Below are 17616 nucleotides of genomic sequence, written 5' to 3' on the forward strand. Positions count from 1 at the left end.
TATACAGACACAATGTATTTTACAATAGTTATATTTAGTTAGTTTTTAATCCCATCCTTCAGCTACCATCAATCGATCTTGCATCTGCTCGGCCATGGAAACCCATTTCACGAAGCTCCCGACGAACAGCTAATGTGCTTATGTTGCTTCCAGAGGTAGTTTGGAACTCGGTACTTAGTGTTGCAACTGAGGACAGACTATTTGTATGTGCTACGCGCTTCAGCACTCGGCCGTTCTGTTCTGTGAGCTTGTGTGGCCTACCGCTTTGTGACGAAGCCGTTGTTGCTCCTAGACGTTTCCACTTCACAATAACAGCACTTACAGTTGACCCGGGCAGCTCCATCAGGGCAGAAATGTGACTAACTGACTTGTTGGAAAGGTGGCATCCTTTGACGGTGCCACGTTGAAAGTGACTGAGCTCTTCAGTAAGTCCATTCTACTGCCAATGTTTGTCTATGGAGTTTGCATGGCTGTGTGCTTGATTATATACACTACCGTCCAAAAGTTTGGGGTCACTTAGAAATGTCTTGTTTTTGAAAGAAAAGCACTTTTTTTTGTCCATTAAAATAACATCAAATTGATCAGAAATACAGTGTAGACATTGTTAATGTTGTAAATGGAATATACAACAAATGCTAATGCTCCAGATATTCAATTAGTCTAAAGAAGGCCAGTTTTATTGCTTCTTTAATCAGGACAACAGTTTTCAGCTGTGCTAACATAATTGCAAAAGGGTTTTCTAATGATCAATTAGCCTTTTAAAATGATAAACTTGGATTAGCTAACACAACATGCTATTGAAACACAGGATTGATGGTTGCTGATAATGGGCCTCTGTACGCCTATGTAGATATTCCATTAAAAATCAGCCGTTACCAGCTACAATAGTCATTTACAACATTAACAATGTCTACACTGTATTTCTGAACAATTTGATGTTATTTTAATGTACAAAAGAAGTGCTTTTCTTTAAAAAACAAGACATTTCTAAGTGACCCTAAACTTTTGAACGGTAGTGTACTCCTGTTTACACCTGTCAGCAGCAGGTGTGGCTGAAATAGCTGAATCCATTCATTTGATTGTGTCCACATACTTTTGTAAATATAGTGTAGGTGCTACCCACCAACTGCCTGTCCCAGCATGCAATAGTGTGATGTGATACATTTGTGTAGACTGTTAGAAAATCTCACATTGGGAATGTTCCTCAGTTGATCTCTTCCACAGCGTTTCCTCAGATCATACTGAGCAGATAATTGTAAAATCCTATCAGCTCTTGGCAAACTGTGACTGCCATCTCTCTCCTCATATGAACTCTGTTACTAAACAACAGCCGAATTCACATTCTCAAGATGTTGTAAGACGTTACAAGGTAATAATAGAATCACGTAGACACACTTGTTTGTGAATCCATATATACAGTGTAAAGCTCACATTGTTCAGTGGTGTTGCCAGTAAATGCTTGATGTTTTTGTTTGCTTTTCCTCTCTCTGCCTGGTGACAACCAATAGTCCATTTTCCTGCTAGCTACCTATGGGTAATTGTGTGGAAAATTTAGACTAACAATGCAGCAGGCAGAAAGGCATCTGACTGGTGTCAGGTCATTCCTCCATGCCTGGATTTGTCAGCTAACTGTTAAATCAATGTTGCCTTGCTAACGTTTGTGGTGGAGGAATGCTGTTTTAGCTCTGGAGACTAATAGAAAGTGAGATTGATGTTAGCTTGGCATTATTCTGGTTAAAGGGACAATTCACCCCAAAATCTAAATGTGTCAGACATTAGTATGAATTGAAAGGAATCTATAGATGAATGGGAATACATAACCATCTAATTAAATCCCAAAATACATAGTATATAGACTAATGTAATGTAAGCATTATGCTCAGGTGTCTGGTCATCAGATAACATGGATCTCTTGTCTCCTCTCTACAGGGACATAGCTACGAACTCCCTCCTATATTTTCTGTATATAATGTGTACTGTAATGTTTCCTCTCTACGGGGACATAGTTAAGAACTCCCTCCTATATTTACTGTATATAATGTGTACTGTAATGTTTCCTCTCTACAGGGACATAGCTCAGAACTCCCTCCTATATTTACTGTATATAATGTGTACTGTAATGTTTCCTCTCTACAGGGACATAGTTAAGAACTCCCTCCTATATTTACTGTATATAATGTGTACTGTAATGTTTCCTCTCTACAGGGACATAGCTCAGAACTCCCTCCTATATTTACTGTATATAATGTGTACTGTAATGTTTCCTCTCTACAGGGACATAGCTACGAACTCCCTCCTATATTTTCTGTATATTTGTATTTATTTTTTATTTTACCTTTATTTAACTAGGCAAGTCAATTAAGAACATATTGATGGCCTATGAACAGTGGGTTAACTTCCTTGTTCAGGGGCAGAACGACAGTTACGTTATGTGTACCGTATAGTTTCCTCTCTACAGGGACATAGTTAAGAACTCCCTCCTATATTTACTGTATATAATGTGTACTGTAATGTTTCCTCTCTACAGGGACATAGTTAAGAACTCCCTCCTATATTTACTGTATATAATGTGTACTGTAATGTTTCCTCTCTACAGGGACATAGCTCAGAACTCCCTCCTATATTTACTGTATATAATGTGTACTGTAATGTTTCCTCTCTACAGGGACATAGTTAAGAACTCCCTCCTATATTTACTGTATATAATGTGTACTGTAATGTTTCCTCTCTACAGGGACATAGCTCAGAACTCCCTCCTATATTTACTGTATATAATGTGTACTGTAATGTTTCCTCTCTACAGGGACATAGTTAAGAACTCCCTCCTATATTTACTATATATAATGTGTACTGTAATGTTTCCTCTCTACAGGGACATAGTTAAGAACTCCCTCCTATATTTACTGTATATAATGTGTACTGTAATGTTTCCTCTCTACAGGGACATAGTTAAGAACTCCCTCCTATATTTACTGTATATAATGTGTACTGTAATGTTTCCTCTCTACGGGGACATAGTTAAGAACTCCCTCCTATATTTACTGTATATAATGTGTACTGTAATGTTTCCTCTCTACAGGGACATAGTTAAGAACTCCCTCCTATATTTACTATATATAATGTGTACTGTAATGTTTCCTCTCTACAGGGACATAGTTAAGAACTCCCTCCTATATTTACTATATATAATGTGTACTGTAATGTTTCCTCTCTACAGGGACATAGTTAAGAACTCCCTCCTATATTTACTATATATAATGTGTACTGTAATGTTTCCTCTCTACAGGGACATAGTTAAGAACTCCCTCCTATATTTACTATATATAATGTGTACTGTAATGTTTCCTCTCTACGGGGACATAGTTAAGAACTCCCTCCTATATTTACTGTATATAATGTGTACTGTAATGTTTCCTCTCTACGGGGACATAGTTAAGAACTCCCTCCTATATTTACTGTATATAATGTGTACTGTAATGTTTCCTCTCTACAGGGACATAGTTAAGAACTCCCTCCTATATTTACTATATATAATGTGTACTGTAATGTTTCCTCTCTACAGGGACATAGCTCAGAACTCCCTCCTATATTTACTGTATATAATGTGTACTGTAATGTTTCCTCTCTACAGGGACATAGCTCAGAACTCCCTCCTATATTTACTGTATATAATGTGTACTGTAATGTTTCCTCTCTACAGGGACATAGCTCAGAACTCCCTCCTATATTTACTGTATATAATGTGTACTGTAATGTTTCCTCTCTACAGGGACATAGCTCAGAACTCCCTCCTATAGTTACTGTATATAATGTGTACTGTATAGTTTCCTCTCTACAGGGACATAGTTAAGAACTCCCTCCTATATTTACTATATATAATGTGTACTGTAATGTTTCCTCTCTACAGGGACATAGTTAAGAACTCCCTCCTATATTTACTGTATATAATGTGTACTGTAATGTTTCCTCTCTACAGGGACATAGTTAAGAACTCCCTCCTATATTTACTGTATATAATGTGTACTGTAATGTTTCCTCTCTACAGGGACATAGTTAAGAACTCCCTCCTATATTTACTGTATATAATGTGTACTGTAATGTTTCCTCTCTACAGGGACATAGTTAAGAACTCCCTCCTATATTTACTGTATATAATGTGTACTGTAATGTTTCCTCTCTACAGGGACATAGTTAAGAACTCCCTCCTATATTTACTGTATATAATGTGTACTGTAATGTTTCCTCTCTACGGGGACATAGTTAAGAACTCCCTCCTATATTTACTGTATATAATGTGTACTGTAATGTTTCCTCTCTACAGGGACATAGTTAAGAACTCCCTCCTATATTTACTATATATAATGTGTACTGTAATGTTTCCTCTCTACAGGGACATAGTTAAGAACTCCCTCCTATATTTACTATATATAATGTGTACTGTAATGTTTCCTCTCTACGGGGACATAGTTAAGAACTCCCTCCTATATTTACTGTATATAATGTGTACTGTAATGTTTCCTCTCTACAGGGACATAGCTAAGAACTCCCTCCTATATTTACTGTATATAATGTGTACTGTAATGTTTCCTCTCTACAGGGACATAGTTAAGAACTCCCTCCTATATTTACTGTATATAATGTGTACTGTAATGTTTCCTCTCTACAGGGACATAGCTCAGAACTTCCTCCTATATTTACTGTATATAATGTGTACTGTAATGTTTCCTCTCTACAGGGACATAGCTCAGAACTCCCTCCTATATTTACTGTATATAATGTGTACTGTAATGTTTCCTCTCTACAGGGACATAGCTCAGAACTCCCTCCTATATTTACTGTATATAATGTGTACTGTAATGTTTCCTCTCTACAGGGACATAGCTCAGAACTCCCTCCTATATTTACTGTATATAATGTGTACTGTAATGTTTCCTCTCTACAGGGACATAGCTAAGAACTCTCTCCTGCGTTGGCCCATTTTCATCTACTGGACCTTCCTGGGGGTGTTCGACGCCGTCGTCTTCTTCTTTGGTTCTTACTTCCTGTTCAACAACAGCACCTTCACCAGCAACGGACAGGTAAAGACACCGTCGCCGTGGCTACTGGAGTACTGCGTTAAAGAGTATATGTTGGTGTGATGTATATAATGATCGTCTGATCATACTGCACTTCTCCAAGCCCATGTCAAGTGTTTATGTTCCTGTCGTGAAGGAGTGTCCAGTGATTGTGATGTGGAGTGGCTGATTGTGACTGTGGGTTATGAGTGAGTTCACTGGTCGCACACAGGTTGGATCGACGTTGTTTCCACGTTTCGTCAACGTGGAAAGCGTAATTGTCATCAATGTACATTTGACCCAGCTTTTACCCACAATTCAACATGGACCTTTGAGTTCATTTGACATTGAATTCATGTTAGTGAACAACATTCTAAAACTTCAGTCAGAACAGCTGTCGTCTGTGGAAGGTGTGGTGATTTTAGGTAAATGGATGACATAAGATCTCCTGGCCTGCTGATTCACCTGTGATCCTTTGCATAAAACCATGACCGGATCTCCCATTCATATCTATGAAAGGAAAGCATGTTGAGTCTGCAGACATCTTTCTCTGTGCTGTTTCTCCTTTTATATCTCTTCCTTTATATCACTTTAACCTGTTGGATTGCTTTGATTTGCCTGTTTTTGCTTTATTTCCTTTGAATATCAGATGTTTTAGTTTTCTGGCTTCCAGTTCTTTCTGTTATTTTCTTCCTCTTCTTCCTCCTCCTCTTCTTCTCCTCTTACCTTTATGTTGCTTGTTCTTTATGCTTCTCGTTCTCTCCTCAGCTAATGACAACCAACACACAGATGGTAAGCCTGTCCCTATCTGTCTGTCACCCTGGTTTAGTTTTAGTTGGACTGTTTCCCCGACCCCCCCCCCCCTCCACTGCCCGTCACATTGCGTAACCAAACCTCCCGTCATCATCTCATCCAATAGGTATCCCCTCATATCCAACCCCTGCTGCCTGTATAGGCCAATGAGCTGTAGGTATATCAGTGTAGTAATAGTAAACCCATACTCCAACTCCACTCTTGTCTCGTTGTGTAGTTGCCGTAGTCCAGACTTCCTCATGTTGTTTGTGTGTCCGGTACAACAGTGGTTTCTGCTAGTAGACATCCACCATGGTGGGTGGTAGGGAACGGCTCATATTGAGTCTTTAGGTCAGGGTTTTGTTTCCGCCCAGCTTTAACACACCTGTTGTAGATAATCAACAAATGGTATTGATCTATAACACAATTGATCTGGTGTGTTAGAGCTGGGCTGGAACAAAAGCCTGTACACGCCGCGACCCTCCAGGACCAGGATTGGCTACCCCTATTCTAAGATGTCATCTCCTGTCAGAACGCAAGGCTGAAGACTGTAAGACTGGGTCAGGCATCAGGGTATTAGAGCTCAGGGTTCACACTGTTCCACCCGTACACTATAGACTACAGTATGTGACAAAGGAAATGAATGGCCAAGTACATTTGACGGATATTGTTGTGTAGGACATGTCAGGTTGGAAAACAAAATGACCGTCTGTGGAGCTGACTAGACTTCTATCTCAAACGTATTGTCTTGGTGGTATATTTGGCAGAAAAAAGGAAAGGAAGAAAACAGGAAGTATAAACAACACAGACAGAAGGAGTCTGTTTTTCAAGGTTCTCTTCTATCACTACATTTCATTGGCCCTTGCAGTAGTTTTAAAGAAGCAGCTCATTTTGACTGTTAAAAGGATAATTCTCCCTCAGTCAAAGTTTGTCAGGTGTATTCATACATTGGGGGGAATTGCCCCTTTAAGGCCCCTTGAGGAAAGCAGGTGGGTTTATGTGTTGGTAGGTATCTTCATGTTGTTGACCCTCATCACCGTTGGTTTGGGTATTAGCATTCCATCAACATCACAAGCTATTTGAACGTACAGAACATGTTTTATTTGTAAAGAATATTTATTTTATAGACACATGTAGGTCATTTCAGGTTATTCTGTACTTTAAATACAGAATTAAGAGAAATAGTGCACATATTGTTGTTGTTTGAAGCAGCTTGAAAATAGTTGAATATCCATTTTCCATCTCTGCACTGGTTTTACTTCATATAACTGAATGAAAAAAGCATCTCTGGAAAATACAACTAAACTGTGTGATTTTTGTATTGATTAATCCTGGATAATTGCTCATTTAAAAAGCTAAACATAGCCACAAACATATGTAGTAATGCAAAGCAAGTGAGTTAGTCCAGGCTGACTGTAATTACAGTAGCATACTGTCCTCTGAAATGGCTGCATGTCTAAATGTGTGATTTCTCTCTGTAATACCTTCCTCTCCACAGATGTTCGGTAACTGGACGTTCGGGACTCTGGTCTTCACTGTGCTGGTGTTCACAGTCACCTTAAAGGTACAGTAACATCCTACCCATCACTACCGCTAAGGCACTACTTTACAGTAACATCCTACCCATCACCACCGCTAAGGCACTACTTTACAGTAACATCCTACCCATCACCACCGCTAAGGCACTAATTTACAGTAACCTCCTACTCATCACCACCGCTAAGGCACTACTTTACAGTAACATCCTACCCATCACCACCACTAAGGCACTACTTTACAGTAACATCCTACCCATCACCACCGCTAAGGCACTAATTTACAGTAACCTCCTACTCATCACCACCGCTAAGGCACTACTTTACAGTAACATCCTACCCATCACCACCACTAAGGCACTACTTTACAGTAACATCCTACTCATCACTACCGCTGAGGCACTACTTTACAGTAACGTCCTACTCATCACTACCTCTAAGGCACTACTTTACAGTAACATCCTACTCATCACCACCGCTAAGGCACTACTTTACAGTAACACCCTACCCATCACCACCGCTAAGGCACTAATTTACAGTAACCTCCTACTCATCACCACCGCTAAGGCACTACTTTACAGTAACACCCTACCCATCACCACCGCTAAGGCACTAATTTACAGTAACCTCCTATCCATCACCACCGCTAAGGCACTACTTTACAGTAACGTCCTACCCATCACCACCGCTAAGGCACTACTTTACAGTAACATCCTACTCATCACCACCGCTAAGGCACTACTTTACATTAACATCCTACTCATCACTACCGCTGAGGCACTACTTTACAGTAACATCCTACTCATCACTACCTCTAAGGCACTAATTTACAGTAACCTCCTACTCATCACCACCGCTAAGGCACTACTTTACAGTAACATCCTACCCATCACCACCGCTAAGGCACTACTTTACAGTAACATCCTACTCATCACTACCTCTAAGGCACTACTTTACAGTAACACCCTACCCATCACCACCGCTAAGGCACTACTTTACAGTAACCTCCTACTCATCACCACCGCTAAGGCACTACTTTACAGTAACATCCTACCCATCACCACCGCTAAGGCACTACTTTACAGTAACGTCCTACTCATCACCACCGCTAAGGCACTACTTTACAGTAACACCCTACCCATCACCACCGCTAAGGCACTACTTTACAGTAACGTCCTACTCATCACCACCGCTAAGGCACTACTTTACAGTAACGTCCTACTCATCACCACCGCTAAGGCACTACTTTACAGTAAAATCCTACTCATCACTACCTCTAAGGCACTACTTTACAGTAACATCCTACTCATCACTACCTCTAAGGCACTACTTTACAGTAACATCCTACTCATCACTACCTCTAAGGCACTACTTTACAGTAACCTCCTACTCATCACCACCGCTAAGGCACTACTTTACAGTAACGTCCTACTCATCACTACCTCTAAGGCACTACTTTACAGTAACATCCTACTCATCACCACCGCTAAGGCACTACTTTACAGTAACGTCCTACTCATCACCACCGCTAAGGCACTACTTTACAGTAAAATCCTACTCATCACTACCTCTAAGGCACTACTTTATGCTAGATGTTAAAGGGACTCGATATTAGAGTGAATTCTATTGTTTTGAATTAATTACCAGTCGATGGTCTTTCTCCACCTCTCTTTCTGTCTCTCTCTCTTTCTGTCTCTCTCTCTCTCCCCCTCTTTCTCTTTCTCTCTCTCTCTCTCTCCCCCTCTTTCTCTCTCTCTCTCTCTCTCTCTCTTTCTTTCTTTCTTTCTTTCTTTCTGTCTCTCTTTCTTTCTTTCTTTCTGTCTCTCTTTCTTTCTTTCTGTCTCTCTTTCTTTCTGTCTCTCTTTCTTTCTGTCTCTCTTTCTTTCTGTCTCTTTTTTTCTGTCTCTCTTTCTGTCTCTGTGTCTCTCTCTGTCTCTCTCCATCTCACAGCTCGCCCTGGACACACACTACTGGACGTGGATCAACCACTTTGTCATCTGGGGCTCGCTGCTTTTCTTCGTCATCTTCTCTCTGCTTTGGGGAGGCATCATTTGGTATGTATTAGCATATCTTATTGTTTTCTGTTCTCCATGTTACCAGGGGAAGTACTATGTGTTTATGCAGATTTTATAAACATAGATATAGGTGAAATAGATCTTGTCTTCTCGGTTGTAATATGTGTTCATTGAGAGGTTCTAGATGTATAATAACTAGATCCTCTCTCCTCTCCCCAGGCCCTTCCTGAACTACCAGAGAATGTACTATGTGTTTATTCAGATGTTGTCCAGCGGTCCGGCCTGGCTCAGCATCATCCTGCTCATCGTCATCAGTTTGCTGCCTGACGTGGTCAAGAAGGTCATCTGCAGGGCCCTGTGGCCCACCACCACAGAACGCATCCAGGTGGGCGAACACACACACACACACACAAACACATACACACACACACACACACACGCACACATTATGCACAGAAGTACATGCTTACATTTGCATACACACTAGAGGTCGACCGATTATGATTTTTCAACGCCAATACGGATTATTGGAGGACCAAAAAAGCCGATACCGATTAATCGGCCAATTTAATTAAAAAAATGTATTTGTAATAATGACAATTACAACAATACTGAATGAACACTTATTTTAACTTAAAATAATACATCAATAAAATCAATTTATCCTCAAGTAAATAATGAAGCATGTTCAATTTGGTTTAAATAATGCAAAAACAAAGTGTTGGAGAAGAAAGTAAAAGTGCAATATGTGCCATGTAAGAAAGCTAACGTTTCAGTTCCTTGCTCAGAACATGAGAACATATGAAAGCTGGTGGTTCCTTTTAACATGAGTCTTCAATATTCCCAGGTAAGAAGTTTTAGGTTGTAGTTATTATAGGAATTATAGGACTATTTCCCTCTATACCATTTGTATTTGATTAACCTTTGACTATTGGATGTTCTTATAGGCACTTTAGTATTGCCAGTGTAACAGTATAGCTTCCGTCCCTCTCCTCGCTCCTCCCTGGGCTCGAACCAGCAACACAACGACAACAGCCACCATCGAAGCAGCGTTACCCATGCAGAGCAAGGGAAACAACCACCCCAAGGCTCAGAGTGAGTGACGTTTGAAACGCTATTAGCGCACGCTAACTAGCCAGCCATTTCACTTCGGTTACACCAGCCTCATCTCGGGAGTTGATAGGCTTGACGTCATAAACAGCACCATGAGATAAGTTTAACGCACAACGAAGAGCTGCTGGCAAAACGCACAAAAGTGCTGTTTGAATGAATGTTTACGCGCACCGCTCATTCAGATGCTTAAATACTTGTATGCTTGTATGCTCAGTCAGATTATACGCAAAGCAGGACACGCTAGATACACTAGTAATATCATCAACCATGTGTTTATTTATTTATTTATTTTTTATTTTACCTTTATTTAACCAGGTAGGCGAGTTGAGAACAAGTTCTCATTTACAATTGCGACCTGGCCAAGATAAAGCAAAGCAGTTCGACAGATACAACAACACAGAGTTACACATGGAGTAAAACAAACATACAGTCAATAATAAAGTATAAACAAGTCTATATACAATGTGAGCAAATGAGGTGAGAAGGGAGGTAAAGGCAAAAAAAGGCCTTGGTGGCAAGGTAAATACAATATAGCAAGTAAAACACTGGAATGGTAGTTTTGCAATGGAAGAATGTGCAAAGTAGAAATAAAAATAATGGGGTGCAAAGGAGCAAAATAAATAAATAAATTAAATACAGTTGGGAAAGAGGTAGTTGATAGGGCTAAATTATATGTGGGCTATGTACAGGTGCAGTAATCTGTGAGCTGCTCTGACAGTTGGTGCTTAAAGCTAGTGAGGGAGATAAGTGTTTCCAGTTTCAGAGATTTTTGTAGTTCGTTCCAGTCATTGGCAGCAGAGAACTGGAAAGAGAGACGGCCAAAGAAAGAATTGGTTTTGGGGGTGACTAGAGAGATATACCTGCTGGAGCGTGTGCTACAGGTGGGAGATGCTATGGTGACCAGCGAGCTGAGATAAGGGGGGACTTTACCTAGCAGGGTCTTGTAGATGACATGGAGCCAGTGGGTTTGGCGACGAGTATGAAGCGAGGGCCAGCCAACGAGAGCGTACAGGTCGCAATGGTGGGTAGTATATGGGGCTTTGGTGACAAAACGGATTGCACTGTGATAGACTGCATCCAGTTTGTTGAGTAGGGTATTGGAGGCTATTTTGTAAATTACATCGCCAAAGTCGAGGATTGGTAGGATGGTCAGTTTTACAAGGGTATGTTTGGCAGCATGAGTGAAGGATGCTTTGTTGCGAAATAGGAAGCCAATTCTAGATTTAACTTTGGATTGGAGATGTTTGATATGGGTCTGGAAGGAGAGTTTACAGTCTAACCAGACACCTAAGTATTTGTAGTTGTCCACGTATTCTAAGTCAGAGCCGTCCAGAGTAGTGATGTTGGACAGGCGGGTAGGTGCAGGTAGTGATCGGTTGAAGAGCATGCATTTAGTTTTACTTGTATTTAAGAGCAGTTGGAGGCCACGGAAGGAGAGTTGTATGGCATTGAAGCTTGCCTGGAGGGTTGTTAACACAGTGTCCAAAGAAGGGCCGGAAGTATACAGAATGGTGTCGTCTGCGTAGAGGTGGATCAGAGACTCACCAGCAGCAAGAGCGACCTCATTGATGTATACAGAGAAGAGAGTCGGTCCAAGAATTGAACCCTGTGGCACCCCCATAGAGACTGCCAGAGGTCCGGACAACAGACCCTCAGATTTGACACACTGAACTCTATCAGAGAAGTAGTTGGTGAACCAGGCGAGGCAATCATTTGAGAAACCAAGGCTGTTGAGTCTGCCGATGAGGATGTGGTGATTGACAGAGTCGAAAGCCTTGGCCAGATCAATGAATACGGCTGCACAGTAATGTTTCTTATCGATGGCGGTTAAGATATCGTTTAGGACCTTGAGCGTGGCTGAGGTGCACCCATGACCAGCTCTGAAACCAGATTGCATAGCAGAGAAGGTATGGTGAGATTCAAAATGGTCGGTAATCTGTTTGTTGACTTGGCTTTCGAAGACCTTAGAAAGGCATGGTAGGATAGATATAGGTCTGTAGCAGTTTGGGTCAAGAGTGTCCCCCCCTTTGAAGAGGGGGATGACCGCAGCTGCTTTCCAATCTTTGGGAATCTCAGACGACACGAAAGAGAGGTTGAACAGGCTAGTAATAGGGGTGGCAACAATTTCGGCAGATCATTTTAGAAAGAAAGGGTCCAGATTGTCTAGCCCGGCTGATTTGTAGGGGTCCAGAGTTTGCAGCTCTTTCAGAACATCAGCTGAATGGATTTGGGAGAAGGAGAAATGGGGAAGGCTTGGGCGAGTTGCTGTTGGGGGTGCAGTGCTGTTGACAGGGGTAGGAGTAGCCAGGTGGAAAGCATGGCCAGCAGTAGAAAAATGCTTATTGAAATTTTCAATTATGGTGGATTTATCAGTGGTGACAGTGTTTCCTATCTTCAGTGCAGTGGGCAGCTGGGAGGAGGTGTTCTTATTCTCCATGGACTTTACAGTGTCCCAGAACTTTTTTGAGTTAGTGTTGCAAGAAGCAAATTTCTGCTTGAAAAAGCTAGCCTTGGCTTTTCTAACTGCCTGTGTATAATGGTTTCTAGCTTCCCTGAACAGCTGCATATCACGGGGGCTGTTCGATGCTAATGCAGAACGCCATAGGACGTTTTTGTGTTGATTAAGGGCAGTCAGGTCTGGGGAGAACCAAGGGCTATATCTGTTCCTGGTTCTAAATTTCTTGAATGGGGCATGTTTATTTAAGATGGTTAGGAAGGCATTTTAAAAAAATATCCAGGCATCCTCTACTGACGGGATGAGGTCAATATCCTTCCAGGATACCCCGGCCAGGTCGATTAGAAAGGCCTGCTCGCTGAAGTGTTTAAGGGAGCGTTTTACAGTGATGAGAGGAGGTCGTTTGACCGCTGACCCATTACGGATGCAGGCAATGAGGCAGTGATCGCTGAGATCTTGGTTGAAGACAGCAGAGGTGTATTTAGAGGGGAAGTTGGTTAGGATGATATCTATGAGGGTGCCCGTGTTTAAGGCTTTGGGGAGGTACCTGGTAGGTTCATTGATAATTTGTGTGAGATTCAGGGCATCAAGTTTAGATTGTAGGATGGCTGGGGTGTTAAGCATGTTCCAGTTTAGGTCGCCTAGCAGCACGAGCTCTGAAGATAGATGGGGGGCAATCAGTTCACATATGGTGTCCAGAGCACAGCTGGGGGCAGAGGGTGGTCTATAGCAGGCGGCAACGGTGAGAGACTTGTTTTTAGAAAGGTGGATTTTTAAAAGTAGAAGTTCAAATTGTTTGGGTACAGACCTGGATAGTAGGACAGAACTCTGCAGGCTATCTTTGCAGTAGATTGCAACACCGCCCCCTTTGGCAGTTCTATCTTGTCTGAAAATGTTGTAGTTTGGAATTAAAATGTCTGAATTTTTGGTGGTCTTCCTAAGCCAGGATTCAGACACAGCTAGAACATCCGGGTTGGCAGAGTGTGCTAAAGCAGTGAATAGAACAAACTTAGGGAGGAGGCTTCTAATGTTAACATGCATGAAACCAAGGCTATTACGGTTACAGAAGTCGTCAAAAGAGAGCGCCTGGGGAATAGGAGTGGAGCTAGGCACTGCAGGGCCTGGATTCACCTCTACATCGCCAGAGGAACATAGGAGGAGTAGAATAAGGGTGCGACTAAAAGCAATAAGAATTGGTCGTCTAGAACGTCTGGAACAGAGAGTAAAAGGAGGTTTCTGGGGGCGATAAAATAGCATCAAGGTATAATGTACAGACAAAGGTAAGGTAGGATGTGAATACAGTGGAGGTAAACCTAGGTAATGAGTGATGAAGAGAGAGATATTGTCTCTAGAAACATCATTGAAACCAGGAGATGTCATTGCATGTGTGGGTGGTGGAACTAATAGGTTGGATAAGGTATAGTGAGCAGGACTAGAGGCTCTACAGTGAAATAAGCCAATAAACACTAACCAGAACAGCAATGGACAAGACATATTGACATTAAGGAGAGGCATGCTTAGTCGAGTGATCAAAAGGGTCCAGTGAGTGGAGAGGTTGGTTTAGGGTCACGGCGATTTAGACAGCTAGCCAAGCCAACCGGTAGCAAGCTAGCATAGGATGGAGTCTGTTGTTAGCCACCTCTTGCGTTCGGTCAGTAGATTAGTGGGGTTCCGTGTGGTAGAGGGGATTAATCCAAATCACACAACAACAAAAATAAGAACAATAGATATAGTTATAGAGGCCCGAGAAGAAAACATAATAATTCAAATAAATAAATTGTCCGATTGTCTATTCAGATAGCAGCCGGAAAGACAGCTAACGGTTAGCGGGCCGCAGATGGGCGTTCCGGTAACGTCGCGACAGAGGAGCCAGCCGGATCTCCTTCAGGTAGATAACGTCGGCAGTCCGGTTGTGAAGGCCCGGTGGGGCTCCGCGTAGGCAGTGAAACGGGTCCGGATAGGTGACTGCAGCCCAGGAGTGAATGATGGAACTCAGGCGTGATTGACGGAGCTGGCTAGCACCGGAACAATCGATGTTTGCTCCGGAATCGACGAAAGCCGACTGTCACACGGATAGCAGCTAGCTAGCTGTGAGATCCGGGTATGAATGTCCAGAGAGCAGTTGAAATCCAGGGACATGGAGAGAAAAATTGGTCCGGTATGTTCCGTTCCGAGCCGCGCTGCGCCGTACAAAACTGGCGATAGATTTTCGATAGATTTTCGAGCTAAAGGACAGCCGATGACCACAAACCGTGGTTAGCTTCTGATTAGCTTCTGGGCTAGCTCCTGGCTAGCTTCTGGCTAGTTTCTGGCCAGCCTCCTGGAGTTTCTGGCTAGCTTCCTGAAGGATTGCAGATCTGAGGTAAATAATACTTTTTTATAAATATAAATTGGTGAGGCTGGTTGCAGGAGAGTGTTTAGAAGATGAGTTGATGGAAAATAAAAATAAAATGTATGTGAAAAAAAGTTGTAAATATATATATATACAGGACACGACAAGACGAGGACAAAAGACGTCTGAACTGCTATGCGATCTTGGATCGAAGATGAGTGTAGTTAACTAGTGATTATGAATGATTGATTGTTTTTCATAAGATAAGTTTAATGCCAACTAGCAATTTACCTTGGCTTACTGCATTCGCGTAACAGGCAGTCAGTCTCCTTGTGGAGTGCAATGGTCGTTATTGCGTTGGACTAGTTAACTGTTAACTTGCAAGATTGGATCCCCAGAGCTGACAAGGTGAAAATCTGTCATTCTGCGCCTGAACGAGGCAGTTAACCCATCGTTCCTAGCCCGTCATTGAAAATAAGAAAGTGTTCTTAACTGACTTGCCTAGTTAAATAAAGATTAAATAAAGGTGTGTAAAAAAAATATATATATATATATTTTTTTTTATCGGCAAATCGGCGCCCAAAAATACCGTTTTCCGATTGTTATGAAAACTTGAAATCGTCCCTAATTAATCGGCCATTCCGATTAATCGGTCGACCTCTAATACACACTCTTGGTTGTATGTTTAAAATCAGAGGATTAAATGTGCATTCTGTATATATGGTATATCATATGTATACCGTGACTTTAGCTGTATGCTGCCTGTGGATATATTCCAGGTCTTCTTCAAGTAAGTGAGCTGTTGAATCAGTGTGTAGTGTTCACTTCTTCTTCTCAAACAACTCATCTGGAGGGAAACACTGTATAACCTGTTACCCATTCTGAAAGGCTGAGAGTTGTATTTCTGTCATTTCTCTCACTACTGAATGAGCCATTTGTCTCTACTGACCTCGGTTCACCTCCCCATGACCCGGAAGAGCTTCCAACACCCTTCTAATTCCTCTTCCTGAAATAGTGATTGATGGTGAACATCAAGTGTTTTTTAAGATACAAAGTGTTCCTTTTAACCCTTCTCTCCTCTCCTCTGTCCCTGCCTGCCCTCTCTACTGGTCTGTGTGACCTTTAACCTCTACCCTCTGACCCCTCTGACCTGTCTCCTTGGGAACGGCAGACAAAGCGGCCATGTCTTACCTCTGAGCAGTCCACCATCTTTATGCTCTCCCAGACTTCAAGCAGACTCAGTTTCTAACCCAACTACCTGACTAGGAGGTCAGGTGACCCTCTCTCAACCTATCCGCATGCCCTCTCCTCCCTCTGTGTCTCTGCATGGACATGTAGTGGTGAATGCTTACAGGTGCCTGTTGACTTGCATGTCCATGCCGTGCATTAAGTGTACTTTGAAAGAGCGTTGGTTAGAATGCTCATTCATAAATACAGAAACAACGTATCTGACATGAAACAGATATTTGAAGCCCCTTCAAAATGGCAAGTGTCAGTCTTGGTGTGTGTGTGTTTGTGCAGATCTGTCTATGTTGAGCGTGTGTATCTTGCTGTCCACAGCGAATGAGGGCTGATAGAAACTTTGATGGAGTTATGACCTACAGCCGGGACTCCCTGCTAGATGGGGGGGTTGCCCTGTCCACCTCAGAGACCTAGCCTCACCACGGTAAAGACAGGAGGGACCGACTCTGTGTGCGGTGAAAAGTGGGGTGAAGAGTGGGGTGAAGGGCTGTGTGAAGAGTGGGGTGAAGAGTGGGGTGAAGGGCTGTGTGAAGAGTGGGGTGAAGGGCTGTACTATTTTAAAGTAGAGCACTTACCCCCTCCAGTGTTTACAGAAGGTACTGCAGTCTGTGTGTAGTAACGAGCTCAAGGTAACACAATCGGCATCAGCTAAATGAGTAGGATGTCAAGAGATGCGTGGCTCCCCTGTAGTGTACTAAGTCTCTGGGCCAGACCTCTCCTTAATTAAACCATGTAGTCCGTCTGTTTAGCCTGTGAGGCTAGACTCCTGTCCTGACCAGACCAATTCTCAATCTATCCCAAAGTCCCAACTGAGTTAAGCAGAAGGCTCATACTGCTAGGATCTCCCTCCCCTGCCTAACACCATATGGTCTGGCTTGGGCCCTGTTCCTATACATTTCGAATACATCCTGAATTTGTTCCTCCACCTAGAGGTAGTAAGCACTGAATTGTGTATGGCTGGATAGGTGAAACCGGGGTTTAGAATCTCGCTTTCACCAATCCACAATAGGTTTGATTGATGTTTAGTGAATCCAGTTTTAAGCTCGGCAGAGTGTTTGTCTGAGACTGAACAGCCGTA

At 42.2% G+C, this 17616-nt stretch overlaps 1 protein-coding gene across 6 annotated transcripts in view; it reads left to right on the top strand.

The window, feature by feature from the left end:
- Positions 1-17616, top strand: part of LOC110527351 (probable phospholipid-transporting ATPase IH) — a 91393-nt gene that overhangs the window by 70863 nt on the left and 2914 nt on the right. For 2 of the 6 annotated variants that reach the window (XM_036982643.1, XM_036982645.1), the window contains exons 24-28: positions 4943-5078; positions 5823-5846; positions 7345-7410; positions 9332-9435; positions 9616-9781. In XM_036982643.1, coding sequence (XP_036838538.1) covers positions 4943-5078; positions 5823-5846; positions 7345-7410; positions 9332-9435; positions 9616-9781 — 496 coding nt within the window. Of the gene's footprint in view, positions 1-4942; positions 5079-5822; positions 5847-7344; positions 7411-9331; positions 9436-9615; positions 9782-16467; positions 16566-16856; positions 16963-17616 lie in introns of those variants that run through there. The other 4 variants (XM_036982646.1, XM_036982648.1, XM_036982649.1 and 1 more) reach the window with 4 other exon arrangements.

The sequence above is a fragment of the Oncorhynchus mykiss genome, chromosome 7 (genome assembly GCF_013265735.2).
Source record: "Oncorhynchus mykiss isolate Arlee chromosome 7, USDA_OmykA_1.1, whole genome shotgun sequence".
Classification (NCBI taxonomy): domain Eukaryota; kingdom Metazoa; phylum Chordata; class Actinopteri; order Salmoniformes; family Salmonidae; genus Oncorhynchus; species Oncorhynchus mykiss.